The 16,758-nt window shown below is 41.8% G+C and overlaps 3 protein-coding genes across 4 annotated transcripts in view; 1 reads left to right on the forward strand and 2 right to left on the reverse strand.

The window, feature by feature from the left end:
- Nucleotides 1-16,758, reverse strand: part of LOC140312735 (endothelial PAS domain-containing protein 1-like) — a 486,153-nt gene that overhangs the window by 396,558 nt on the left and 72,837 nt on the right. The window lies entirely within an intron of this gene.
- Nucleotides 1-16,758, forward strand: part of LOC140312732 (NLR family CARD domain-containing protein 3-like) — a 329,873-nt gene that overhangs the window by 42,738 nt on the left and 270,377 nt on the right. The window lies entirely within an intron of this gene.
- On the reverse strand, nucleotides 1,091-12,926 carry LOC140312738 (high-affinity choline transporter 1-like). 2 transcript variants are annotated; one of them, XM_072390528.1, is made up of 8 exons: nucleotides 12,641-12,926; nucleotides 11,852-11,965; nucleotides 10,836-10,991; nucleotides 7,717-7,865; nucleotides 3,369-3,512; nucleotides 2,822-2,975; nucleotides 2,374-2,591; nucleotides 1,091-2,296 (listed from the first exon to the last, which is right to left on the reverse strand). In XM_072390528.1, the coding sequence occupies exons 1-8, from the start codon at nucleotides 12,822-12,824 to the stop codon at nucleotides 1,745-1,747; spliced, it is 1,671 nt and encodes a 556-aa protein (XP_072246629.1). In that variant the 5' UTR covers nucleotides 12,825-12,926; the 3' UTR covers nucleotides 1,091-1,744. The 2 variants fall into 2 exon arrangements, with proteins under 2 accessions (XP_072246629.1, XP_072246630.1); XM_072390529.1 differs by having other exon boundaries at nucleotides 12,517-12,722.

The raw sequence follows: 16,758 nt of genomic DNA on the forward strand, positions 1-16,758 counted from the left end.
AGAAGAACATGATTTTTTTTAACCTTCATCTTACTTCATCCTTCCTTTCTGCGGTGTGGTGCAGTGTTTTATCATCCTGGGACAGTTTAAGCCATCGGAGCTGTTGTATTGTATCCATGTGGTACGAAGACTTTAGATCTTGGGCATTTGTGTCGACCTGTCAAAAAATATTTCCTGTAAGTGATTGAAAGTAACTAAAGTGGGCATATTTTCTAAAACCTTTCTTCAGTTTGTCCACCATCTGTCTACGGTCTGTCTCTCTGCAGGATTACACTCCAACTCTCTGGCTGATTTTCATCGAAACTGCTGGAGTGATGAATCGTGGGTAAAAGAAGAACCCATTCAGTTTTGGTGTCTGCACCTCAGGCACTTTTTGGTCACCAGTAGGTTAAAGCGGGAGGTGTGTATTAAAGCTTGAACTTTAAACCATGTGACTTGTTTTATTCCTTTGGACAAATGGAGATCAAGGCACCCTGTAAAGTGGATTCCCTCCACTTGTTTCTGATAAAAGGGGTTAAGATGCAGGAAGAGGAACTGAGGATGTAATAACTGAAAAAAGTAGAACTGCAATTCTCAAAATGATGCAATGCCTAAATGCTTTGACTGAAGCTGATACAAACATTTCTTAGTATGTACATCACTGATGACTTCTAAGTCTCTGGCTCTCATAGACTCCCATTTAAAGAGTTAACTTCTGCCATTATTCAGATTCATGCCCCCTAACACCAACCTCCTGTTAAGTAAAACATAATTAAATCTTCAGTTTTTACAAACTAAAGGAGCCTGCACTGAAAGTTTCCTATTTTCATGTATTTAGCAGCAGGGTTAACCACACCTCTGGCCATGCCTGCGCTTCAACATTAACAGAACTTTGTTTATTTATAGCTGTTGGTGTTAAACACTGGAGACTTTTAGTAAAACCAGGATATAGACTTTTTCCATAATGTAACGCTGGATAGAATCAGGTCCAAGCTTTCTCAGCAGTGGGAGATTATCTGCTGGAGATGGACCCTTGTTGCAGGAAACGCTGCTCAGTGGCAGCTGGGCAGAACACACAGGAGGCAGGAAATGATGCAAAAGGTAATCTGTGTAAATCTCTTTGTTTTAATTGCAGCATGCAGAATGTTGGACGTCGCCCCCTGCTGACAGTTTTGTAATGATATCAATGTATTTGGATTTAAACGTCAACAGTATTAATGAGGAGGTGAAATGCAACACACAGATCAGTATAAAAGCTTATGAAGCAGCAACACGCATACTCGCTTATAACAAATGCTTCAGCGGTATACCTACTGTATCACATTTCAGTGTGTTTACTCTGACTGCAGTACGTCTACATTTTTCATCGACAGCAGGAAAAATGTGGGTAAGGGTTAGATCAGGGGCTTTGAGAGGCCATTGTTAAGTTCCATGAACACAATACTGAAATTCAGCTTCAACTAAACATCAGCGCCTACAGCTGTTCAAACAACAAGAACAACTTGCCTGCAAACTCTAAGACGTAAGATGACATCTGTTTCCAAGGTTCCATTATTCACTCTGTTAGTTTTAAAGGATCATTGCTGCAGAAAATTGCAGAAAAAAATGCCGGGCTCTCATAACAAAGAGCATATGTGTGATATCTTCCATTTACGTTGCATATAAAAGTGTACAAAACCTCAAAGAATACAGTCCTATAACTAAAAGTGAATCATTAAATCAGTCTAAATGTATAAAAAAAATGATTTCAGTTTATGACTCTCACCTAAAATGCTGATTCTAACATTGGCTCACATACTTCATTGTCCTCATTTTGATCTTTCACGATTTGTTCCTTAGTGTCAGATTTGGTAGCATCTTGTGTTTGTGTTGAATGTTCAGCTTTCACTTTGAAAACGTCCCATTTCTCAGGAAGCAGCCCCCTGTTGAAGAGCACAGCAGCCAGGTAGGAGAACAACAAGATGGCCACCACGGCAGACAGCATGCAGATGGTCCTGATTGGAGAGCGCTGGATGTAGACGCCATTTACCAGAATGCACCCTGGGAATTTGATCAGAGGTTGTATCCCAAGCAGGGGCTCCCCACACAGCACCCTCAGCAGGATGCCGACCGCACAGCCCAGAACGGCTCCGTAACCATTGGAGATGCTGAAGAAGAGGACGCAGACCAGCTGAGGTAGCATGAGAGTGTAGGTGAGATCAGAGCGAAGCATCCAGATCATCAGGACGCTGTTGTCCAGGAAGGTGAGGGACGTGCCAGCCAGGCCCACAGCCACCACAGAGAAGCGGATCACCCACTGGATCTCCCGCTCGGATGCCTGTAGAAAAGAGGCGAAGCCACAATCAGGATCAGAGGATGAAGAAACATTCTGCGTCCTAAACTCCTCCTCCATACCTGTGTCCTCAGGACGCTTCTATAGATGTTGGAGGTGAAGATGGAGGCTGCAGATAGTAAAGCTGAGTCAGTTGATGACATCACTGCAGCTGCCACCGCCCCGATGCCAACAATGGAGATATAAGTTGGAGTGAGGTGCTGTAGGACAATTGGCAGGACAAGTCCCGTCTCCCCACGTTCAAAAGGAGAAGGAGACCCATAAGAAGTCAGGTTCCAGTCTGAGGACCATGATAAGAAGTGGACAGACAGGACACTACAGTTAAATCACCTTTTCACTATCATCTAGTCCAAAAGAAGAACAAATTATAACAAAGGAAGAAATGAGTAATTACCAATCTTGAAAAGAACAGCTTCACTTCTATGAATTAAGCTCTGAGTATCGTAGTTTGGGCCAGTATGAAGTCAAAATATGGAAATATTAATTTGTTTTTCTCCTCGTCTATCCTACCTGTTGATGCGGCTGCTGCTCCGAGGAGTATGGGAGGTATTCCTAACGTGGGAACGATGAATGCGGCTGCGAAGCAGGTGATTTTGGCTGTTGTTGAAGAGGCGGCAGACAGCGTCCTCTGGTGGAAATTCTGCAGACCTAAGTTCCCTAAACCCTTGAAGGAAAGAAGCAAGGACAAAGTTAGGAAAATAAGACACTTAAGAGGGTGTACTGGGCCAGCATGTTGAATGCCTCACTCTGTTGCACCCAAGGAACAGCTGATATATCCTCAAAAGTGCAGAGGATCTATCTGACATGCTGGGAAATGTGCACTTTGGATCTCCTACACCAAAGCTTTTAAGATTCAGACAGACTTCTTCACAACGGGCAATGATTCATCGTGTCATGACATTAGCAAGTTAAGGAAAACTTTAGCAACTTGTGGAAGAATACACATTTCAAAAAACTGTGCATGATCTGCAAAAAGCAGAGATGTGAACAACTAGAAGTCTTAGACTTATATGCAAAAGTACATTTCCTGGTTCTCATCAGAGCTCTTCAGTCTTACCAGAAGCAGAAAGTTATCGATCCACATCCAAGCTCTGTCTGCCTCCAGGGAACCCACCCAAGGAGACTGGAAGGTGCGGTTGTAGGCTGTCTGAGTGATGTCCAAAACAGCAGGGCACATCAGGGCAAATGGGACACATAACCACTAAGAGAAAAAAAGTTGAAATGAAAGTTCTAACAGCTCATTTGATCTCATTTAATCTCCTGCTTTATTCAAGTTGACAATTCAAAATGCATAACAAATAGGCAGAAAAGGGTAAACTAAGATTAAAACATTACGGATCAACGAAGAACGAATAGCAAATGGAGAAATCACACCAAAGGGAGCTGCTACATGTCTTTCAGACCAAGGATAACAAGGCAGTGCACAATACATGCACACAGCACATGTAAACCTACTCTGGCAGATGAAACTATTGACCATTATGTGATCAAAATTTGGACATTATTAAAATAACAGCTAAAGGGATTAAAAAATCAGCTAAAAGGGTTTGGGGGCATAAAATGTATCTATAACAGTTTTTTTTTTTTGGAAGGGGGCATATCGTCTGTATATAGCATAAATAATCCAAATGCATCTATCACTTTCACTCCAAAGTTATTCAACAGATCATTTTCAGAGTCTGTTTGTTGGCTTCTCTCTTCTTACTTTGTAGATCTGCTGTGGGGACAAAGACAACACAGACCTCAGAGAAAAGATAAGACCAAGCAGAAACCTTGACACATCCTGGTCTCACAGTAAAGAGTGAGACTCAAACAAGAACCACTGCAGGTGCTGGTAGACACAAACTGTGCACAAACCCAACATGACAAATTAGGGTATTTTGTGACTGCACCACAACCATTTGTGGAAGGGTTGACTCATCACCCAGTAAGGCAGATAAAGGAGATCTATAATAAGTGGAAGATGTTAAGAGAGGCTCTATTTTCTCTATTTCTTTATGCCTCAGCCTAACCAGCGAGTTTAGGTGAATACAGCTGATCCAAATGAAAGTTTGATGGAAAATCAACAGCCTGGCTGACAGTTGTGTGTAAAACTCCTGGCATGGTTCTGTGTCCACTTTGTGTTAATGCTTTGCACACTTTCACAAACATGTTGTAGTATGTTGTCTCCACCAGAGGGCAGTCTCCACATCGTGTGGAACAACCTGAGGCATGGGCCATGCTTGCTTCTGTTGGTGCCGTCTTTGCTCCTTTAGTTTAGCCTTGTCACAGACAGCAGATGTCATAGTGGACAAAGAACCGTGTTAAAACTAATTAAGATTGTGCAGAGCACTTATTGTCTGTGCTTTTGTTTTTCACGCTTCTTCCTTTGTAGGGAAACCTGTTGTCAGTAGTAATCCCTTTTCTGATTCAGTCTTACTTTCAGCTAATCAGCATTCAACCTACAAGTCACAAACTTGCAGTGTTAGTAATCTGAAGGATACTAAAAAACCTGGTCTTGTTGGATGCATACCCCAAATCCTCTGTGAGGTGCATCAGCAATATGACGGAAATGCATGTGCTACCATGGAACTATCATCAAACTCCTCAATGTAGACTTTTATCCTTGTAAACCTGGTAAAAGTCAGGTTGCAGGACACAAATAAACCGATTGCATGTTATATTTGCACCAACTTTTGTGAGAATGTGTTGCTTGATGACTTTAGCTCCTTATAACTGTTGTGCAGATTATCGAGATCTAGATAATATTTGCACAAAGGCTTGCTTCCAGACATCTTTGTACCTCCAGTAGACTGGATGTGATGAGATGGGACTGGTGACATGGAGTCAAAGTCAACTATATGAGATTGAGATGATAGTACGTATCCCATGGCACACTTCGGCATGGCCCTCTGATGCTGTCTGTGTCAGCATGTTTGGGATCTCCATCTGACTGCTTAAATCCTCTGGGTCACATGGGGATAATGGGCTTTGCGCTGTTCCAGCAGTGTCCTTGATATTGTCACCCTCTTGCGTCATTTCTGTGTTGGTGTCGGAGCACACCACCATTGTTTCAGCTTGTGTGGGTGGATGTTTTGATTCCTCTGCGTTTTTCTTGTTTTCTTCTTGTTCACTCTGTGCAGCAGCTGACTGCTTATCAAAGTATCCCAAGGTTATTAGCTGATAGATGAAGAAAAGATGCTCCTGTGCTATGTGGCCTGAAATATTCTTGTGAGTCAGATGTTTAGGCTGAGCAACTCGGAAAACATTGAACTTCCTACCACTGCGAGGAGATTATGAAAGATTGCATTTTAACCTCATTTAGGGCACAAAAAGATACTGATGTCTTCTGCGCAGAGACGGAACAAAAAGGGCCCAAAAAGTGACCTGCACAAACGAAGATGGCTGCTTGTTCTACCTAAGCAATCATTTCGAAGTCAAAGACATTCCTTTTACTTGCAGAATTCAGTCATTTGCTAACTGGAGAAGCTGTAACCTGCATATGCTGCATCAGTTTAGCTTCCTCTCATCATTCTGTCTATCTCTGTTGTTTCGTGCCTGACCCTGAGACTGAGGCACTCAAATCTATTCTGGTGCGTTAGAGTTGAGGGTTTTTCCTCTAGGACCATGAAATCTGTTGCAGTCATAGAATCGCGTGAAAAAGAAAGAACACCCTCTTTCAGGTCAAACGTTTTACATAGCTGGACAAATTTAAAAACTCATCCAGTCCTTACAATGTCTTAGAAAAGATTATATGTTACAATATTAGTATTATGTTGTAGCGCATATTATTACAACATAGTATATACCTATTTGGAGTCCATAATTCTCCAGAGAGAAAGATTATTCACAAGAGGAAAACATTCAGGACAGCTGTCAATCTTCCCAGGAGTGGACGTCCCAGCAAGTTCACCCCAAGGTGAAGAAGCCCAGAGCTACATCTCAGACTCTACAGGCCTCAGTTAGCATGTTAAAGGTTAAAGGTCATGACAGCACAGTTAGAAAAAGACTGAACAAGGATGGCTTGTTTGGAAGGGCTGCAGGAGAAAGCCTCTTCTCTCTAAAAAGAACATGGCAGCACAGCTTAGGTTTGCAAAGCTGCATCTGAACAAAGCTCAAGACTTCTGGAACAATGTCCTTTGGACAGACCAGAGCAAAGTGGAGATGTTTGGTCCTAATGCACAGCAGCACGTTTGGAGGAAACCAAACACAGCATATCAGCACAAACACCTCATACCAGCTGTCAAGCACGGTGGTGGAGGGCTGATGATCTGGGCTGGTTCTGCAGCCACAGGACCTGGGCACCTTGCAGTCATTGAGTCCACCATGAACTCCTCTGGATACCAAAGTATTCTAGAGTCAAATGTGAGGCCATCTGTCCCACAGCTAAAGCTGGGCTGAAACTGGCTCATCAACAGGACAATGATCCCAAACACAGCAGCAGATCTACAGCAGAATGTGTGAAAAAGAGAAGAATCAAGGTGCTGCAATGGTCCAGTCAGAGTCCAGACCTCAGCCTGACTGAAATGCTGTGGTGGGACCTTAAGAGAGCTGTGCAGAAACCAATGCTGCAAACCTCAATGAGCTGAAGCAACGCTGAAGAGAAGAGTGGCCGAGATTCCTCCAGAACCATGAGAGAGACTGAGAACGTCCCACAGGAAACATCGTTACAGAAAAAAGAGCTTTAAATTGTTGCTTCTAAAGGTAGTTGAAAGAACTGTTGAATCATTCGATGGGCTGAGCAGCTTTTGGGTTAGTTTATGTTAAATAAATAATGATTCAGTGTAATATGTCGTGTAGTTGTTCATCTAAAGCAGTGTTTCCCAACCCTGGTCCCCGAAGGCACACCGCCCTGCATGTTTTCCATGTTTCCCTGCTCCAGCACACCTTATTCAAACGAATGGGTCGTCCTCAGCCTTCCGCAGAGCTTAAAGAAATAACCCATTCATTTGAATAAGGTGTGCTGGAGCAGGGAAACATGGAAAACATGCAGGACAGGGTGCCTTCAGGACCAGGGTTGAGAAACACTGATCTAAAGTTCTATTTACCTCATTTAAAAACCAGATAATGACCAGATTTTTTGTATTTTGTCTTATTATCACCATGATGGGTTATGTAAAACACATTAAACCTTATAATCAATAGAGTCTTTACTTTCTTTCTTAGTCAAAATGGCAAAAAATACTAAGTGGTGTTATGTACCGCTGTGTGTTTTGTCAATGAGGGAAAAAAAGGAGAAGATTTCAGACAGTGTCTGTAACTTTTAAGCAATGGCTGTTATTTTCTCTCCATATTCTCAATGAGGAAGCGAGATATGTAACTTCCCAATAGTTTACCAGTTTTATTCTCATATTTCTGTTTTTTAACCCTAAACCAGACACAGTCGGGAGGGGGTAAATAAGGAAAGAGGAAGTGCAAAAACCCACCAGACTGATGAAAATGAGGATGAGCTGTATGATGTCTGTGTAGGCCACAGAGTACAGTCCTCCCATCAGTGTGTAGGTGATTGCCACAGCAGCAGAGATCCAGATGCTCACAGTGTAAGACAAGTCCAGGATCACACTCATAGTAACACCTATGAAACACACACAGTGATGTTTTCAGTGATGGTAAAAAGTGAAAAAGAACAATTGCCTTTTTTAAACCCAGCACAGCTTTAAAAGTAATGTGTCTCAGAGTGAGTGCTCTTTCATGTCTGCACCACCTTGTGTTTGTTGCAGATTAGGCAGGAAGTTGCAAAACGGTCTATTTTAAGGTAAATTATGATGTTCTCCTAACTTTAACCAGTGACTGAAAATGCTGATGCAGTTAGAAACGTGGTAAAAGTAGTGATTTGGAAGGGAGACGGACTCATATCTCCAGTCATTTTTAAGTCCATCACAGGCCTATAACCACTTTTTTTCACATTCAAAGCAATAATCACAAAAGAGAGCTTCGTGCCCCAGGCTAGTCACGTTTCATGACAGGTTAACAAACTCCTGAGATCCTGTTTAACTGACCTCAACCAATACATTATAACTGTTTAAAATGAATGTTTGTGGACATGTTCCAGAGGGTCTGCAAGTGAAACCAACGTTTGCAGCATTTTCTTTGGACCCCTTGCAGAGATTACCCAGTCTGCTCCAAACACAGCAGCAAATCTACAACAGAATGTGTGAAAAAGAAAAGAATCAAGGTGTTGCAATGGTCCAGTCAAAGTCCAGACCTCAACCTGACTGAGATGCTGTGGTGGGACCTTATATAATAAGAGGTCCAGGAAAAAGCAGCAAGTGAGCCCACATTTAAATACTGCAGATTATCCTCCGGGGCATTAACAACAAGTGAGTGTGTGTCTGTGTGTGTGCTGATGGAGGCTGCAGCTTCATATTCCTTTCTGCTGACCCATATGATGCTTACCACTTGTAAATAGATATTCTACGTACGTCCAAATACATGTGTTATTAATATCAATGGAAGATTCTCAGTGTAGAGAAGACTTGAGGTTCGAGAGGAGAGTCATAGAAGCCAATCTATGTATCACCTTCCTGGCACCTACAAGGCTGCTTTGACTCCTCCCCAGGTGGTTTCACAACAATTTACACAGATCTTTTTGGCCAGAATGTGCAGGTGAGAATTACTTCAACAACCCACACATTTGTCTGGTGGTTTAGTAACACACATGTGACCTTAATGACCTTTAGACTGATAATAAGCTGATAACAACTAGTTTATAACTAGAAAAAAGAAGCATTTCAGATGAGAGGTGAAATGTCTTCAAGAATCAAGAAAGTTCAGCTGCCCTTGTTCAAGCTCTTAGGATCAGGCAACTAATCTGCAATACTTAACAAACTGTAATAAAACATTGTGATTTCCATGGCAGCCACTCAACAATATTTCCTTCTGTGATAAAGGATTTCCAACGGAAAATGTCCCACCGTGAGGTAGAAGAGAAAGTTCAGACTCTGCATATTTTCCATACTTTCTCCTGTTTCCATGTGTAAAAATGCCTGAGTTTGGGCACATTTAATTGAACTGAATGATACTTATTAATCCCTGAAGGGAAATGATTCTGTTGCAGTACAAAATATTAGGAAAAAAATATTATAGATACATGAAAAAACTAAATAAAAATCAGTTGAATGTCAGAAACTGGGATGTAGCTGAGAGAAACGTGTGAGTAGTGTTTGTAGTTTGGCAGCAAGTGAGCTCATGCAGACTCAGCAGGTAACAGTTGAATTCTTCGGAGTCAACATGAATGGAAACTCACAGCTAACAGTTCGGCATCCAGAGTGCAGAGTTACACAGTAAGCCCCTCCTCTTTTACTCTCTCTGCTCTGTCTGCTGTCCCTTCAGCCAGTTATACAGCTTTATGTTGGCCTTTATGTTGGACTGATGCATAATACCACATTCCCAATATTCCTGCTGTGTCCATTTTATTTATTGAAGCTTGTTCATTTCTGCAGCCCGTGATTTAAACTTCCTCCTCCTTGCTCTTTGTTTTGCTCCTTTCCTACATCCTGGATGTCTCCTCTTCACTTTGTATGGGTTTTGGATCTTATTCTGGGCATTTCTTGGGCTTTTGGAAGCTTTCTCATTGGTTACTCACTGCAACAGATATTTAAAAAATGCTAAAAATCATTCCAACAGCACAAAGAATGCAATATGACCAGAGCCACTGCAACACGGATATATCATTAAACATCCTATTGTAGAAGTTGACTTATGTGGAAATTGACTCGGGCAGAAAATTAAACAACCTCCTTTCTTATCTGGACAGAAATAAAGTAACAAACCCTTTCAAAGGCACATTATCATACTGCTTGTGGGTGAGTTTGGCAGCAGCTGAGCTGGAGCAGCCTTCGAAGGTGACAGTTGGAGACAACATGTATGTTTGGAGCTTGAATGGGAATACTTGCTTGGCCTTAGACAGGTTTCAATAACTTAATCTCTATTTGTGTCGGGGGGAGGCCTGTTGGTTTATATTTTCAGTTTTACGATTGAAACACTTCTTTATACAGCTGCACAGAAAGCAACACTTGGTCTTTGGGCCATAAACTGACTTGTCACTTTGGTTGCTGATTTCAGCAGAATCCAGAAGATTATATTCATGGTGAAATTCTTACCGTATCTAAACTTAAAACGGCCACAAACTGGATTCAGTCAAAGCACAACAAGTCCAAAAAAGGAAATAACAGAATGCTGCGTTTTACTTTTCTGCAACGGAGCTAAAGTTACACTAATTTCACTGTTCCCCTCCAACCAAAAAAGCCAAATACCAGACTTCAAAAGCATTTCTGTACCTCTGCTACAGAGGAGAGCAATGCAGTTTGTTTAAAACCACAAAGCCTTTCAGATCGATCACTGCTGCGGTTGCTGTTATAATTCGAATTCTTCCTCCACTGGCAGAGTTATTTCAGACCGTCTGTACAATATAAGAAGAGGCTTGTGTTTCACTCAACACCTCAGAAAAGAGCTGCGATTAACAGCTGCTCTGCTGCCTGGATCAACACACAAGGGTTGAATGCATCACTCACACTTGAGGTGTTACATATAGAAACATTCTTACCTAATCCGATGAGTGTTCCTGTCACCCACATAATCTCTGATGTGAGAGTAGCCAGCGAAAGAGCGGCTGTCGGTACTTTTCCATATTTGATTTGGAAGGGATCCATCATGGTCACATATTTATTGTTCCTCATTGGCTCGGCGAAGAAGAGACCACCTCAGAGATTAGAGAGTAAGGTTAGAAGGTTTAGATATTTAGACTGTGCTGGTATCTGTCATAGCTCATTTTATCATTAACATTCATAATTTAACAGGATAGAAAAACTGCTGCTCTGGAGTTAGATGGACTGATAGTGGAGAGCTGTAAAGCCACCTTAAGTGCTCCCACCTTAGGTGTAGTCCTCCTTCTTATTGGACTACAACTAATCCGTTGCTAGTCTCAGTCAGTTTCTGGGGCCCTCTGCCCAGCATCACTGGCTGCTGTTGTGTGACTGCTCAGCTGTCAGTTGCCCAAGAGATTATTTTATTTTTAGTTGAGTCAGATTATATTTGTCTGTTTAGCAAGTATTATTTCAGCATTTTTGCAATATCAAACACTGGTATATCAGAAACAGGAGACTCTAGCACTCGAAGGACTCCACTTGTACCTGCATTAAAACCACTTTTGCTTTTAACAGAAAAAGGATATACAGTCTCACCCTTGACTCAAGCCTGTTTGGCTTTGGTCTCGTCATACTTGACCTCATTCTTCAATTCAGCTGTCCTTGTCTGTGACTTTGCTTGCTGTAGCTACACTTCTGCCTCACAGAGGACAGTCACATGGTCAAAAGTGGCTGTTTATCAAATGGGTCGTTTTAATTATCCAAATGAGTAGCAGACGCTGTTGTTTACTTGATGAGGACTCCTAAAGATCTAAGCATAATTAAGTCCATTATTCACCCATCCAATGTGGTGAGTAATGAGCATTACAGCCTCATGGGGCACCTAGTGTAGCTATAAATAAATACTTATGTTCCACAGTGAATATGAAACTGACCCTCCGGTGCTCGTCAGCTCTACTTTAACATGAAATCTTACCAATTATGAAACACATAGTTGCTGCGATTGGCATCACAGCCCAGATCAATCCCATGGAGGGGTTGTACACTGCCTCAGCTGTGCCCACGATAAATCCTCCTCCAACCCACGTAGCTGTATAACAAACATAGATACAGATAAAGACAAAGGACAAGAAGGACATAGCTGCTCTCCTCCACCAGCCCGCAACCTGATACCAGACACCAGCCCAACTACTGTAAATTTAATAAGAAATTACATTTTAATAGGAAATAACTGTCTATTTAATGAGCAATTACTTTAAAACATCCATGACCTAAAAGCTGATTTATCATGTGAGCTGAAAAAAGCAAATGCTATTCATTAGAAATGAGACACAATGTGTTAAATGGGGAAACAGAAGAAAACATTCTGCATTTTAATGTAAACTCAGCTCATTTAAAACCACATCAACTTTCACTCCCTGTTTCTACATGAAAACGGTCTGCATTGCATGCTGTTTCCATTCCTGCTCATATTACCTGATCACGGATTAGAATCGAATTTCACTTATATTTGCAGGCTTTCTGTGGCACTTTCGGATTTATTATTAGACCGTTAGCAAATGTATAGGACAATGTATGCACATTTTCTTATCTTACTATAAATTTAAAGACTCGCTTCATGTCAAACAATTCAAAGCGCACCACAATTTCCTGGAAGGTAGAAACACTTTAACAAAAGCAGACGCAGACACGTCAGGTCTTTCAACCACAAATAGCACGATTAGTCCCTCGGGTCCTCCGCTCATTAGCTGCCGCATTTACTGGCCTGTCATGGTGAAGATGCCGACCACCAGGTTGATGCCCCGGTTACCCAGCAGAGCCATCTCAGTCTTATCCCCCTGGCCCTTCTTGGCTTCCTTCTTTGATTTGATGGAAGCCCAGATGCCGATCCCGAGAACCAGAAGATAGAAAAGCATCATCACGGCCACTCCGGGGATGTTGAGAGCCATGATGAGGCTGCAGGATTCCGACTGAAGGGCTGAGCGTGTGTCGGGCTGCGTGGATGAAAAAGCACATCCCTTTCTGCCGCCTGCGAACACGGTGAGAGATGACATGCCCGGAAATTCAGCGGAGGCGCCTGGTACTGCAGATAACCCCGTGATCGAGGTGACAGACACATACATATGATTATGCATGTATATGAACATGGAAATGCGTTTACTGCCAAAGCAGACATTTCAGATGCATTAACACGTGAGATTATTTTTGCCCAGTGGATATTCTTGACTCAGCTGCAATAAAATTATTATGTGTTGCACGTTTACCTAATTTTTTTAGCCTGCAAATGAGAATTTAACACAGGTTTTAAGCTCCATTCGTGACTTTTTCCATACCTTTCAACTGTTTCTCGTAGTCTTATTCATCAGACATGGTTAGGCCGAATTGAGAATTTATATTACAGTTTATTTAATTGTAGAGAATAGAAATACACAATAAAAAGACAATGATCAGACAGTAGGTGAAAGGGGCCAAACTTCAGTTTATTACAATAATAATAATCACTATTAGATGAAAGCATTTATACAATCTTGACAGTGTTATTAAATTTCCAAATACCCAGAGAAATCATTTTTAACATTGGTTTCTGTCATGGTGAGTGGTGTGATTGGAGAGGAACCAAATCCTGAGTTACAGACAGAAAGCAGATGGATGAGAAATGAATTAACTTGATTTGTTAAAAGCGCTGCAACGGTGGGGTGTCCAAGAAGAAAAGAAAAAAGATGCAGAGCGAGGCCGGAACAAAACTTGACTTGGCAAGGAGGAAATACGTAGATGAACTTTACCCTGTAAAGCAGGAAAATCAGGAACTGAACATAAATTCCATTCAGTTTGATCTATATAGCACCAAATCCCAACAAATGTCTTCTTAAAGCACTTGAAAGAAACCTGGAAAGAAAACTTAATTTACAAGAGAATGAGCTTTACAAAATAAAACAGAAAGTAGAAAAAAGGAACATATTAAAAAGTATGGATCATAACAGGAACAGAACTATGGCCATTTCTCTTTCCTGAACATCCTCTTTTCAACCTCTTCATTCAGCTGACGGTCACAAGATAAAAATGCAGAATTGAGATGACTGTAAGAGTTAAGGTATTTCTGCATTGTCATGTTGCACTTGTACTTCAGATGTTATCAGCTCTAAGACAGTAATTCAACACGTGCAGTGTTTCATAAAAGGTGTAGTGAATAGAGAAATGCATAGCCTTTAATCCGCAGGGGCAACTGGATCACGAGGGAAACCCAGACATCCCCCTCCCCAGCAACACTCCCTAGCTCCTCCAGGGAGGTCCCTCTGGCTCACGTTCCCAAGCCACAAAGGAATATTAGCCTTTAACTCTGACTGTTCCAAAGCAAAGCATCCATTTCCACATATACAGTCATGTGAAAAAGACAGAACATCTTTTTCATTTCTATGCCAAAATGCAGAAGCATTGTGTGAAAAGCTGTAGAAACTCCTTTAGCAGCAATAGCTTAAATGGATCATTTTCTGTACAACATGATCAGTCTCTCACATGGTTCTGGAGGATTCTGGCTCTTTCTTTCCAGCGTTGCTTCAGCTCATTGAGGTTTGCAGCATTGGTTTCTGCACAGCTCTCTTAAGGTCCCACCACAGCATTTCAGTCAGGCTGAGGTCTGGACTCTGACTGGACCATTGCAACACCTTGATTCTTTTCTTTTTCCCACATTCTGCTGTAGATCTGCTGCTGTGTTTGGGATCTTTGTCCTGTTGATGAGCCAGTTTCAGCCCAGCTTTAGCTGTGGGACAGATGGCCTCACATTTGACTCTAGAATACTTTGGTATCCAGAGGAGTTCATGGTGGACTCAATGACTGCAAGGTGCCCAGGTCCTGTGGCTGCAGAACCAGCCCAGATCATCAGCCCTCCACCACCGTGCTTGACAGCTGGTATGAGGTGTTTGTGCTGATATGCTGTGTTTGGTTTCCTCCAAACAGCAGATCTTTATCTTTACTTCAGGTAAAATATTTTCACTTATTGGCATTTTTAAAAGGTTCTTTCAGCTGAAACAGACAAACTGGGTAAGGTCTTCATGAGTCTTTATGTGCTGATAAATATTTGCTCCCTCTTTCAAAACCTTTTAATATCTAAGTAGTGTTAAAAAACCTTAAAACAGAACTTTTCCCTCATCATTTTCACCCCACTGACTGTTTCAATTTGCTTCGAAGCACCAGAGGACAGTGCTCCCACTTTGACCACTGGAAAATATATTGTGTCTCCAGTACTATGAACTAATGCACAAATTCTGTATGTGTCACAGATAATTCTGATTTTTAAGGAAATTAACAGGCCCTTAAGACAGACAAGGGTAACTGCGAACACAAGCGTTGGATAAACATTTAAACTGGGTTTCCCAGGATGTGAAGCAACATGCCCTGGCCTTCTCACAGAAACAATAGCTGACTTCACAATATCTCTGAACATCCTGCTGCTCGCAGGTCAGCTCCAGCAAGACCTGCACACATAATTTGTAAAGATGCTCTGAAAAGAGCAGAGGGGGGTTGAAGGATGTGGATGTTAAAGTTTCTCTCACAGCTCAGGACAATCCTCTGATGTGCTTTTACATGCCCGAGAAACTAAATGTTTCATGTTCCCACAATTCTTCTACCAGAGAAAAGTAATATCTCCGGTTGATTCAAGGTAGAATTTAACCTGATAGAAATCCCAACTGAGGTGTAGCTGCTTCTCAAATGGTCAGTTCAAAAGGTATTTCACACGTTCCTCTCAGTACTCAACAGTGTGTGTTTTTATTCATTAAAAACATGCTCCTCCAATCACCTCCCACCACACATTATCCAGATATTATAACAGTAGCATCATAACTCAAATAGTAATCAACATTTCACGTTATCCTTATTGTCTTCCTGAGTGATCCACATAGCTGGATGTATATTTGCAGGTGTTTATTCGGTGCGTCTATACATAGTTTGCTCCATGGCGTCAATGGCCGGTAAACGCTCATGTGACTGAGCAACACTGTCAACAGGACAAGCAGCTGTGAATTTATGATCTTTGGCTGATTGAGAAAGAAACCGAACCTTTATTTTATCAGTTAATATTTACAGAGAGCTTCTTTTGCAAGAAAATTCCAACCCCGCACTCTCACATTCACACACACACACCTGGCGGCTGCCCTGTACAACCACAGTTGGATTTACAGGCAGGCTTAGCAGCTCCACTGGTCCAGCTGGGGTCAGAGTCTTGCTCAAGGGCACCTAAGTGGTCAGGCCATCTGCGGTTTCATTTATTTAGTAACTGTGCCACAACAGGAAACAATGCTCAGGGATCCAGCTGTCAAACACTGAAACTGACACCTACAATACTTAACCGGTCGAATGCCAGCACTTAGTCTGTTATCACATTCTTCAGATTACAAAATTCTTAAGATTAAAAATGGCCATCGCAGTGTCTCAGATGCTTTAAAATGTTTCACAACTTTAATTTGATTTCATTTGTGCCTGTAGTCATTTATTTCAAACTATATTAGAGCTGCTTGTGTCGGTGTCACTTGAGTCCACAGGATATCACACCGTGGTACCTTAAAGGTTTGTGCTCAGAACTGAACCCAGAAGCCAAGTCGGTGGAAGAAAAACAGGTTTAAGGTTAAAGCAGGAGGTACAGATGTTGAATTAGGAGTGTCTTTTGGTAATTGTGCCAGAATCCAATAGTAACAGAGTTTTGTCCTTCTGCCAAAGGCCACAAAGAGGATACGACTGTCACAAACAGGGATGACTTTGTCTCGAGGTCCAGAAGCAGGAGGTCGCAGAAGTCCGCTCCAAAGGATCAGGTGACTACAGAGAAAATCAGGGAAGTGTTTGTAGGTAAGAAAGAGACATAATCACAAATGTATCAGGACTGAGCAGCTT

Source organism: Leuresthes tenuis, unplaced genomic scaffold (genome assembly GCF_036924035.1).
Source record: "Leuresthes tenuis unplaced genomic scaffold, fLeuTen1.0.hap1 SCAF_8, whole genome shotgun sequence".
In the NCBI taxonomy this organism is placed as follows: Eukaryota; Metazoa; Chordata; class Actinopteri; order Atheriniformes; family Atherinopsidae; genus Leuresthes; species Leuresthes tenuis.

Bases quoted from the DNA above. Each gene is read 5' to 3' on its own strand.
- LOC140312738 (XM_072390528.1), bottom strand. From the start codon at position 12,824: ATGGCTCTCAACATCCCCGGAGTGGCCGTGATGATGCTTTTCTATCTT. The intron at 10,992-11,851 runs GTAAGATTTCAT...CTAATCTCTGAG, and splicing joins AACTATGTGTTTCATAATTG to GTGGTCTCTTCTTCGCCGAG. The intron at 7,866-10,835 runs GTAAGAATGTTT...TGTGTTTCATAG, and splicing joins AGGAACACTCATCGGATTAG to GTGTTACTATGAGTGTGATC.